Below are 12,366 nucleotides of genomic sequence, written 5' to 3'. Positions count from 1 at the left end.
ATATATATATATATACACATATACACATATATATACATACATATACACATATATATACACATATATACATATATATACACATATACACATATATACATATATATACACATATACACATATAGGTTTTCCTCCACACATAACAAAACTTGGTTCTTGCGATACTATTCTCATCAGAGCTTACGTTAGCCGCTGGAATGCCTCTCTCTCGTGAACACACGTACGACAGTTAGTGAAAGCTAGAGACTACGGTTTGTAAAGTTTTAAATATGGATATATTTCCTCACAAAAACGCACCGATTTGCTTCAGGGGGCCTTTATTAATACTTATTGGACTTCTATTGAATAGGGGTGTGACGAGATCTCGTGCCACGAGATCTCGCAATATTCAGATGTGTCCCGCGAGATCTGACTGGTCTCGCGAGAACGACGATATCATGGCAAAACATTGTGCAGGGTTTACATTAGAGCTGCATGACTAATAGTTAAAATATCACGATCTCTATTCAAACACCATGCGATCTTATTCATGAATGACAACGATTCAGCGATGTCTATTACAACTGTTTAACGCGCTCCACTGACGCTTACGATGTGGAAGTTATTGAAGACATTCAAATCTGCATTCTTACTGCTATGGTTTCAGAAAGCAACACAAACAGTCTTTTTAACCACATAATCATCATTATGTCTTTGTTACAGAAATTTAAATAACATAAGTACTGGGATAAAAGCTTATAGTTTGGATATAAACACATCGTCTACAGTAGCGATCAAAACGAAAGTATAACATGCATGTAGAGCAAAAGTTATTCTCTTCGCCAGGAGAGGGCGACAACTGCACGTTTAAAAAAAAAAAAAAGTATTTATCATTGAATTATATTAAAGAGATTCCAATAGTGAAACAAGTCTTTATAAATTGAGAGACGGGATCCTTCATTTTTTTTCAGACTTAAGCAATGAACATTATTTCAGAACCACTAGTAAATTATGTAATTTTGTTTAGATTTCTAATCCTTTTTTTCTTCAGAATCGTGATCAAGTTTATAAAAGAAAATAGTTTTTCAGTTTACTCAGAATCATGCAGCATTAGTTTACATTTTTATTACTGCATATAATTCATTAAAATATAAGTTTAATTTCATAAAGTACAAGTTCATATCAAAATGCACCTACATTTTTTTGCATTTTGTGTTTTTTGTTGAATAAAATACTATTTCCCCCTATATATTTCATCATTGAGGATTTATTTAAAAAAGTTAAAAAATCTCGTCTCGTCTCGTTCTCGTGAACCCAAAATCTCGCCTCGTCTCGTGAAATAAGTGTCTCGTCACACCCCTACTATTGAACTATTACATTTCAACACCCATTCGCTGCCATTTTAAAGTTTGGAAAAGCCAGAAATTTTTTTAATATAATTGCAATTGTGTTCATCTGAAGGAAGAATGTCATATACATCTAGGATGGCTAGAGGGCAAGTAAATTATGGGGTAACTTTAATTTTTGTCTGAACTATCCCTTTAAAAGTCATCAAAGCAAAGCTAAATGGACCAAAATTCACTAAACTCCAATTTTAGATTTATCATGAAACTCTGAGCACTCGAAACCTACAGCTGACGTCTCTCTTTAACCCTTCAAACCGTACTTTCAACAGTTGGTTGCATAGTTTAATTGGAGCATTCTGGAGAATATGGCTTTTTATAGTGATTCAAATGGTGTGAAATGACTCTGTGCTTCATGTGACGTGCGTCATGATGAAATTTCCCATGTGCTCATTTAGGAGGAGAGTGTGTACGCATCACATCGAGATCTGTGATTTTAAGTTTGAATCATTGAAGAATTGGGTCCTAGTTCACATTTTGAACAACTGGATTATCGGCTACTTTTGACAAAGATAAACATAAGTGGATGTTAGAGGAAAATATAGCTACAATATAGAACATGATTTAATCGACTAAATAATGGATTGAAAAATAATGCAAAAATAAATAAATGTCTATACCCCATTATGTTTTCAACAAAATTCTGTACTAATAATGAACTCATACTAATCATATTAGTCCATAAACAGTGATGCAGTAATTGTAGCACTGCTAAATCTCCATACAAGCAATCACCAGATGAAGGAAACCCAATATATTTGCCAACAGGGTGTATTTCCTTACACAGCTTTTTTTGGCGTACTCTCAATCAAGATAATTACCAAGTGTTCTAAATTTAAGAGTTGGGTTCTGTGGCGAGCGCAGTCATGTGACACAACAAACCTCCATGTGGAGTCACTGATTGTTTTTATTTTACCTCTGGGGGTTAAAGTCATACTCTAGATCCCATTATGTGTCACCTACAGTATTATTCCAAAAAAAAAAAAAAAAAAATTAAATGTGCATAGAAACATAGCAAATGCATTGATATTCTAACACGGTCCTAGAGAAAAGGCCACTGGAACTGAACCCGAAGGTCATTTCCTCCAGAGACACAATGTGGAAATGGTCCACCAACAAGACTTCCGAGAGAAAACAAACTGCTCAGCAGAATAAAGAATTCTATGGGTGTATCTAGTCAACAGAAATCAAAGGTTGGTCCCTGAAAGATCAGATTCTGGTTGATCTTCATCTACACAATTCCTACAAATCCAAATGGTCAAATCCAAAAACATGCATACAGGCCAATATTGCGTCACAGATCAAGCTGAAGATCCAATATCAAAGAAAGAAAGAAAAAGAAAAATAAGTTACTGAACAGAGTCGGACCACCCAAACCAAGCCTTCGAATCACTGACAGAAACTAGTGTGCATGCATGGAAAAACTGAGTGGGACAGAAGTCTCATCGGAGCTGACGGGGAAAAAAAACAAAAGGGAAAATTGTGGTTGCCAAAATGTTGCTGTAATAAAAGTAATGATTATGACACAAGTTTATACTCTTACACAGTGTGGTGTTTCAGCTAAAATTCTCCTCTAAAATTGTGAATATTTCATCACATCATATTTAGTGTCAAACTGTAGAAACTTTAACCAAATTATGAAATGTACAAAATATAAATACACACTACCAGTCAAAAGTATTTTAAAAGTATTTTAAAAAGAATCTCTTGTTTACCAAGCCTGCATTTATTTGATCCAAAGTACAAAGTAACATTTTGAAATATTTTTACTATTTAAAATAACAGTTTTCTATTTGAATATATAAATGTAATTTATTTATGTGATCAAAGCTCAATTTTCAGCATCATTACCCCAGTCTTCAGTTTTCCCTCAGAAATCATTCTAATATGCTGATTTGCTGTTCAAGAAACATGTATTATTATTATTATTATTATTATTATTGAGTAATTTTTTTGATGAATAGAAAAATCCAAATATCAGCATTTATCTGAAACAAAAAGCTTTTGTGATATTATACACTATACCATTCAATGAAATTATAGAAATTAATACTTGTGTAGCAAGGGTGCTTTACATTGATCAAAAATGATAATAAAGACATTTATAATGTTACAAGATTTCTATTTCAGATAAATGCTGTTCTGCTAAACTTCAAAAAAGTCTACTCAGCTGTTTTCAACATAAAAAAAAATGTTTTTTGAGCAGCACATTAGAATATTAGGATGATTTCTGAAGGATCATGTGACTGGAGTAATGATTAAAAAAAAGCAGCTTGAAAATTAATTACATATTAAATTCTATTTAAATATATATAAAAAAAAATTAAAGTTATTTTAAACAGTAATTTTTTTTTTTTTAAATGACTATTTATCATTTTTTTAATTACGGTAATTTAAAAACAATAAAAATCTTACCGTTTAAAACCTTTTGACTGGTAGCATAAATGTATTTAAAAATAATAATAATAATAATAATAATAATAATGTAACAGTTAACATACACAATTCAGAATTATCAGCAGCAGCAGTCTTTAGTGTCATAACCTTTTACAAATTATTCTAATTTGCGAATTTGGTGCTCAAGAAACACTAATGTTGAAAACAGTTGTGCTGGTTAACATTTTTGTGGAAACTTAACATTTTCTCAGGATTCTTTGATGAACAGCAAGTCACTTAATGCGCCCTTGATGAATAAAGCAAAAATGTGTACGTGTTTATGACACGTTATGACAAATAATCACTTAATAAAACCAGTTTTTATAACATTAATTGAATGACTAATAAGCCTTAATCTTGAGAAAAACTACAACAACAACAACCTCCTTACAACAGCCAAGGTCTCTGTTAAGAGCTGCTATGATACAGCTATTCATGTTAAACCTGGACCTGAGCCTATTCAAGGTGAACCTGAGCAGTTTGAGAGCACGTGAACCATCTCACCCTGCAAAAGCTCAAAATTCCTTAAATTCCAAGTGTCCTGTCCTCTCACAGCTCTTGCCGAAAAAACAAGCGTTGATATCAAAATCCCCCAGGAAACCATGTCACACTGTAAACAGATTTTCATAAAAACAGTGCGATATTTTTTTTGTAAGCATTTGAAAAGAGCAGCAAGAAACACAATAGAAAGTCTTTTGATCCCGCTGCTGGCCGCCGAACACAGGAAAGGAGGGGACGCACTCGCTTTCTAGACATTTCTATTGTTTTCCTGATCCCTCTGTCTCTCTTGAAAAATTACTTGCATTATATTACGAGTTACACTTGATAGTGCTCTCAAACGCACAATAGGCCATGCCAAACTGTCGGAGAGGCAGGTTATGAAGGGTTTAGCAATTTTCCTGCATAAAAAGTACAGAAAACAGCACCGACTCGAGATGTTCCCATCACATTCCTGTCTTTGCTGCAACAAAAAACAGTTTCAGGCATTTCAGATCAGTGTGTGTCCTGATCTTACATAACCCTTTCTCCTATCATCCAACAATGAGCATCCACCTTCAGTGCTGACATCTCCGAGACCCTGCAATGTTAACAAATCATCAACTTGTGTTTACCCTGAAGCTAAACAGGAACTCCATTTGTGCAGGTCTCCCCCAAAACAGCCTTTTCTGTCTGAACAGGATAACCGTCAGAATGAAATGCACATACCTTCATGTGCACAGCCGATCAGCAAAAACAGAAATGTTATGGCTTGGCAGACAAGGCCCCCCTAATTTATATTTAAGATGGTGAAAATATGAACATAAACACGTCAAAACAGAAGAACAACTCATAACAAGAAGTCATCCTCCGCGCTTCATAAATATTTCTAGGGCCAGAGGTGGAGGTTTTCCTACACACACAGACTCTCTTTTTCTCACACACACACACACAAAGTTAGGCATATTGATTGTACAAGCAGGGCTTGAAATTAACTTTTTTACTTGGTAGCACTGGTGCTCCCAACTTCAAAAAGTTAGGAGCATCCAAAAATTTTTAGGAGCACCTAATTTCTTTTTAGTAATGCGCCGATCTTGATTCTTCATGGTCGATTCTGATTGCAGATGTTTTACAAGCAAATGTACTGAATCCAGAAGCCTTTTTTATATATTTATTTTACGCCTTAAGCAAGGGACAAGAATTAATGAAAATATGAGTACATGAACAAGATATTTGTTTTCTGTATTGTAGGTACAGCCATTTAAACAATAAACCACTGCATTTTTAAACAATCTACAGTATAAACAACAAAAAATAAACGACACTTCTTTCTTCGAGTATATGCAGGCATGATCAAAGCAGGCTACTCTTTCAATATTCAAAGTGCAAATGACCGATTTTTTTCAGATACAGAGCTATAGACACTATACAACTTATTAAAGCCCACATAATAATAATAGCCTAGATATTTTATGTAGCCTAATTTGCGCGCATTGGGGAGTCGCTCTCTAAACGTGGGGTATTAAAATTGCTTTTGAATGCGTGTGCGCGTTTGACTTTTGGTTTCGTTTTAACGACCGTGCAAAACTCTCAGCCTTGCTGAGCGTGCATTGTACATTACAAGAGATTACTTTAACAAAACCATTAGAAAGTGGGAGGACACAAACGGGATTTTGAGAAGTGTGTCACGAGTGGAAAATACACCCTTGCGTGAGTGGAACTCCGCCGCCGAGTTATCATTTGATGTGAATGTATGCTGCGTTGTACAGTATATTGAGACGGAGGCGGCAGAATTGTATCTGACAGAATGTACGCTGTTGCAAGAAATATAGATTTCTTCAAAAGCAGATTGGAGAGCTTTTAATTGTCCACAATCAAAAGAGAGAACGGCGAACATGTCACTGTATCAGCTCACAACAGTCTGTGCAGTAGTTAGGCAAGCGAACGTTTTGTAAAGAAATGAAAGTAAGTTGCACCACAATTTCTCCCACTCGCACAAATGCTCCCAAATATAATTTGAGGTCGCGCAGATTAAATTTTGGGAGCATATGCGACCAAAACGGTCGCAATTTCGAGCCCTGTACAAGCATACAATACATATCCTACCATATACAGAAGGCTTTTTGCTGACCTTGCAGGGTTCATTCAGTCCAACTGTTTAAACAGCCTTCTGCGAGTCTCATTCTTCTGCAAAATGTCAAGGCCGTCAGATGCTAGAGCCAAACCTTGAGCCTGAACTATAAAAATGGGCAATCAGAGATCAGATTCGGTGACATTTGGCCTTCCTAACCAACAGACAGCTTTGAAAACCATGGCCAATGACCAATCAGGGCCTTTTATGATGCCGCTGATACAATATTACACAGGAAGACATTGTAGAAATACCCTATTTGCAGTTGTCTTGCTACTATCTTCAATTAATTTAATCTAAAAAAACAAAGAGTCTGATTATTGGGGAAAGATATGAGAGTAGCAGATGCCTGGTTATGTAATCTCAACATGGAGGCGACCATGAAGGGGACTATATGCAGAACAAAAAACCTTTTCTATAGGCCACTTGTTATTTCCTTACTAGTTTGATTGATCTGGAAATAATACTGCAAGGGAGAATTGAAACTGGACTAGAATTTGACATTAGCATGTTGATAAGCTAATAACATTACAATAAGCATAAAACACACTGTACACACAAGCATTATGTAATACACTACTATTCAAAATTAAAGTCACAGCAAAGTTTTTAAATAAATGCTATCCTTCAAATCAGCATCCTACGATTTCTAAAGGATCATGTGACACTGAAGACTGGAGTAATGGCTGCTGAAAATTCAGCTTTGCTATAGCAAAAAATAAATTACATTTTAAAATATATCTAATTAGAAAACAGCTATTTTGAACTGTAATATTACACAATATTGCTGTATTTTGATATAAAAAAAAGCAGACTTGGTGAGCATAAGAGACAACTGAAACAAATTGTTACAGACCCCAAACTTTTGACATTGTATATAAAGTTGAAGTCAAAAGTTTACACGCACCTTGCAGAATTTGCAAATCTGATCTAAATAAGATACCTCACACAAGACGTTCACATATAGTCCACAAGAGAAAATAATATTAAAATTTATAAAAATGACCCTGTTTAAAAGTTTATAAACACTTGATTCTTAATACTTTATTTTTTTAGTGATAGTTATTGAGTCCCTTGTTTGACATTTTTAGTCATTTTTCTGTGTGTGTTTAAACCCTTTCCAACAATGACTGTATGCTTTTGTATGATCTTTTCACACCGAGGACAACTGAGGGACTCATATGCAACTATAACAGAAGGTTCAAATGCTCACTGATGCTTCAGAAAGAAACACAATGTATTAGGAGCCGGGGGTGAAAACTTTTTGAATTTGAGGATCAGGGTAAATTTGACTTTTTTTGTCTTCTGGGAAACATGTAAGTATCTTATGTAGCTTCTAAAGGTCAGTACTAAATGAAAATATGATATTGAGGCAAAATAAGAAAATCTTCATTCTGTTTAAAGGTTTACACCTCTTGCTCTTAATGCATCGTGTTTCCTTCTGAAGCATCAGTGAGCATTTGAACCTTCTGTAATAGTTGCATATGAGTTCCTCAGTTGTCCTCAGTATGAAAAGATGGATCTTTATACAGTAAGTGTTGGAAAGGGTTCAAAAACACAAAAATGCTAAAAAAAAATAAAAAGAACAGCAGGCAGTTTTACTGTTCAGGACAAATAAGACAAAAAAAAAAAACAGCTGTGGATCATTCGAATAACAACAAGTGTATAACAACAGTATTAAGAATCAAGTGTATGTAAACTTTTGAACAACTTTTGTAAACTCTCTTAGTTTGGTCAAGTAATTAACATTTAGCAGATTCTGCAAGGTGTACGTAAACTTTTGATTTCAACTATGTACACAAACAACTGATAGGCCAAAGACAATGACAGATCAACTGAAATTAGAAAGCTTGAGAAATCATTTTAAAATAATCCATAATAGTATCCACATGACTTAAATAAATGACTTCTATAATTTCTCAGCTGTTTTGAAGTTTGCGTGGAGCCAAAGATTGAATTCATAGATGAGGCAAGATGCAAAACATGATGAAAGACTGAAGAAATCCTGCAATATCCACATTCCTTTATCATTTTATCCACTTTTACATCATTGTGCAATAACACAATACAAAATTGAAACATGTTGACCAAATATTTTCATAGGCATCACTGCCACACACAACGCTGCAGTGTTCAACAACAAACTGTTTTATACTCAGAAAGTTTATAAAATCTCTCCTGTACCAATCTATTAAATCACTTGGTTATTTCCATAACATCAGACAACATGACACTTGCACCAGATGTCTGTAGTTAAGAGCGTAGTGCCTGGATGCCATGCACACGTGGAAAACATTGCTCATATACAAAAACATCCCGTCAAACTGAGGAGTTGCTAGAGAAACGTGTCTGGTCCCATTGTACAAATCACACTTGGAACGTTTAAGACATATTATTATTATTCATTAGCACTAAATGCAAATGTGTCCTTTAACAATCCAACCAGTGGCTAGTAATTTAAGCATGAGTCTCTGTGACAAACTTTGCAATCATATTAAAGGTCAAATCAGGTTCAGAGGGGATGACATCACACTGCAAATTCAATTGGCTGTAATTCATTGTGGCTTTGTTAGCAACAGGAACAGTTTTCAAAATAGAGTCATTTGCTTGAGAAAATTCAATCAAACCCAGCCTTGAGAGCAACATTGATACAGCACAAGCTCAGATTGTGGAGTCTGGGAAACACTGTGGCTTTTGACAGAGTTGATACACGGCCTTAACATGGCTGACAGAGACGCTTTTCATCAAGAAATACAGTCTCCAGTGTGACTCTCTGACTCCAGAAAATAAACAAGTGGAAGCCCTCAAAAGCACAGATGAGAGGCAGGCTGATCTCCAAACAAGGCCGATTTTTTACTGACAATTCAGGAGAAAGCATGACAGCGTCCTTCATTTCTGTACAAAGTGAAATTTCCTGTCAAGTTTTATCTGCTAAACCTGTAGCTCAAGTGCATGGAGGTGAATAGTTTGTTCCAGCTATAAGCACACTGTGTTTATCACCAAGGACAAAACTGAACTTAAACAGCACGCAGAAAGTCTCTAACTAACCTTCAGCGCTAGATTATCTGACACACTTTCACAACTAGGGGTAACGCGTTCGCCACATAATGTGAAAGGACCCGATTTCCATTCACTCAAGTTTCTAAAGACTTAATTGACTGAATGAGCAAATTAACCCTCACTCGTATTATAATTGAGATACTATTATAGCTTTTATTCATATTTTGAAGTTTTATTTCAAATAAAAAATAAAATAAAAATGTTGCCTTGGCAGCTAGCTCAAACAAAACAAGTTTTATTCTTAAATTTACAGCAATCCTGCACTCAACATAAGACAACAGTATCTGAGGTGATCAGCTATTCAATTACATAACATACCTAATACCAATAGAGGGTTTGCACTTACGTGACGATTTGGTCAGTTACCCAGATGCGCATGGATTTCATGGTTAATGTACTACTGACTAAACCACAGAAAAAGTGTGAAAGGTGTTCAATCATATAAAGAAGGACTAAGTAAGCAGGACAAGAAGAAATATTTTGACAAACAAAAGTCAATGGGTGGTAAAGATACATACAAGTGGAATAATTAAGATATTAGTCTAATAATTCAGATTCTTGGCCTGGAAATCCTGATTCAGTTTGGCCAACGACAAACACCTTTTATTCCTCAGATAGTTTTTGCACTCTTCTCCTTCATTTGTTATAACTTTTGGCAGTCTATAGTACTCCAAATGTTTTTCCCAGTCCGACCAATTATTACAGCCCAAAACATGACAATAATTGACCATTTTCAGCAGCAATAATCAGCAAAATATGCAAGTTTCATTTGGATCAGTGGCACTGTTTATGTTCCATGCTGGCACTCTATAAGCTTATAAGCTTATACTTGTGTCCAGAGACAAACTTGGCTGAATATTCATCAAATTCATTGACATTAAGTGATGACATACATGAGTAACAATGAAAGCTAAAATGCACAACCATATCAGCCACACTGACAGCACTCACACATACAGAGTGTGAAATTTCGATATCTGTTACTTCTCAGTACTATGTTCTCATAGGTGTTATGTGGTTTGAGGTGTTTCACACAACAAAATGTACCAACATATAAAATAAAGGCAGCATATTAACATCACTACCCAAGTTCCCCAACCTGGGTTTCATAAATCTAGTGAGTTGCCAACCTTGACAGCATTTTTTGGACTTAGACTGCATTTAACCCTGGGGTAAACTCCTGTTTAATCTTAAGTAAACTGTTTCAGTTTCATACTTGTACATAAGCATCACTTTTGACCCTGGGTTAATTAAACCCAGCTCCAAATAGAGGGGCCAAAGGCATACAAACAGTATACCTGAATATAATTGGGAGTTGTTTAGCAACAGACAACAAATCGGAAACTCACTCAATGCTTTATTCATTAAATATTAATGTCAATCGAGTAAAAAAAAGCAGAATTACGTGGCAACTCTTTCACAAATGGACAAGCAACAAAGCAGGTGGTCCCGTATGGTTAACCTCCTACATATGCAAATAAGAACGCTAACCGGCGTTTTAGAATTAAATCTGGATGGAAAGTGTGAAAAGTTACAAAATAACTCAGGAATACAACTTTACAGTTGGAAAATCCCAGCAAGTGCTTGTTCAAAATGTTGCTTATGAAGGCAAAGTATTAGATATGAGCCACATCCTGAGACTCCTCGTTCAACAGGTAGGCAGGCCCACAGGTCCTCAGCAGCAGGGCAAAATCTTGTCACATAAGTATATTTGTGCTCATTCTCGACGAGGAAAACTAAACAAACAGACACATGGTTTGATGGCACTTTATACCTAACTTAGTCGGTTTTCAAGCACGTGCTTACCTGCAGTAAACGAGACAGTCCATATGATTTATTTCTTTATCCGAGCGGTGTCGTCTGTAATCCTCCCATAAATCCTTAATAGCGGTAACGGACAAAATAAAAACCACAGGGGCAAGAGCCAACTCTGGTTGAAAAGCATTGACCACAGGCACGAAATTCAGTAAGGCTATGAAAACAAAATACACGTTGGCAAATCGGTGGAACTGTTCGAAGAGGTTCTTCGGTAGGAAAGAAAGCAGAGTGTATTTTGTGGTTTTGATCTTATTGTTTGCATAGTGTCTGTTTGGGTTATCCCCTCCTTTGGTATGGTCATACAAAATGTTGGCGTGTACAATCCTGGTTTTGCTCTCCTTTTTGCTTTTCCTTCTTTTATGCTTTTTCACTTTGGTACTTTTCGTTTCTCCAGACTCTCCGGTCTCTCGCGCCATACTTCGCCCAAAAACTTTTGTCTCTATTCCTTGAACCAATAAAAGATGGTATCTATGTAATCATGCTGATCCTCCTTGATGGCGAAGGGCCGTATGAAAAGTTCCTCACTCTGGTTTATCGTCTTCAGCCATCGCGTCAATTCTCTCCCTTTCTCTCGTCAGCACTGAAAAGTTTTACAGCGGCATCTTTTTTTTCGCCTCAGTAGATGAAGATGCTTTAAGGCAGGGCCGAGCGATTATACATACGCGCTGTTACACATTTTCGCTGTATAACTCACTTGGATAAACCTACAGGTGAGTATTTCTATTTAAAGTCCATCCTTATGATTGTGCACGCGGTGGTTTACGCAGGCCGTGCTGAAAAAAACAAGCCAATCACGGGAGGTACCAAAAAACGTCAACGCCGACGCAAATAAAGCTCCGCCCACCCACCAATGAAACATCTCAACTGGAAGTGCCACGCGTTACCATTGAGAAAACCTTGTAAGATGCAAGTATAAACAGAGTTTCTTTGTTTTGTAGACACCAGAAACGGCGGTTGTGTCCAGTCTGTGGTATTATGTTACGGGAAAGTTCACAAAAACCTGTCACAATGACAACCTCATTGCCTAATTGTACATATAAAAGATGCGCTTATTCTTTTGCTAAG

General features: G+C 36.0%; 1 protein-coding gene across 1 annotated transcript in view; it reads right to left on the bottom strand.

Annotated features, from left to right (window-relative positions):
* atp10a (ATPase phospholipid transporting 10A) overlaps positions 1 to 11,717 on the bottom strand; it is a 63,803-nt gene extending 52,086 nt beyond the window's left edge. Inside the window, exon 1 of the mRNA XM_073851202.1 lies at positions 11,290 to 11,717. Within this exon, the coding sequence (XP_073707303.1) occupies positions 11,290 to 11,717 (428 nt within the window). The remainder of the gene's footprint in view (positions 1 to 11,289) is intronic.
* Between the last annotated feature and the right edge of the window lie 649 nt (positions 11,718 to 12,366).

Source organism: Garra rufa, chromosome 12 (assembly GCF_049309525.1).
Source record: "Garra rufa chromosome 12, GarRuf1.0, whole genome shotgun sequence".
Classification (NCBI taxonomy): Eukaryota; Metazoa; Chordata; class Actinopteri; order Cypriniformes; family Cyprinidae; genus Garra; species Garra rufa.
This window is presented reverse-complemented; position numbering and strand designations above follow the sequence as displayed.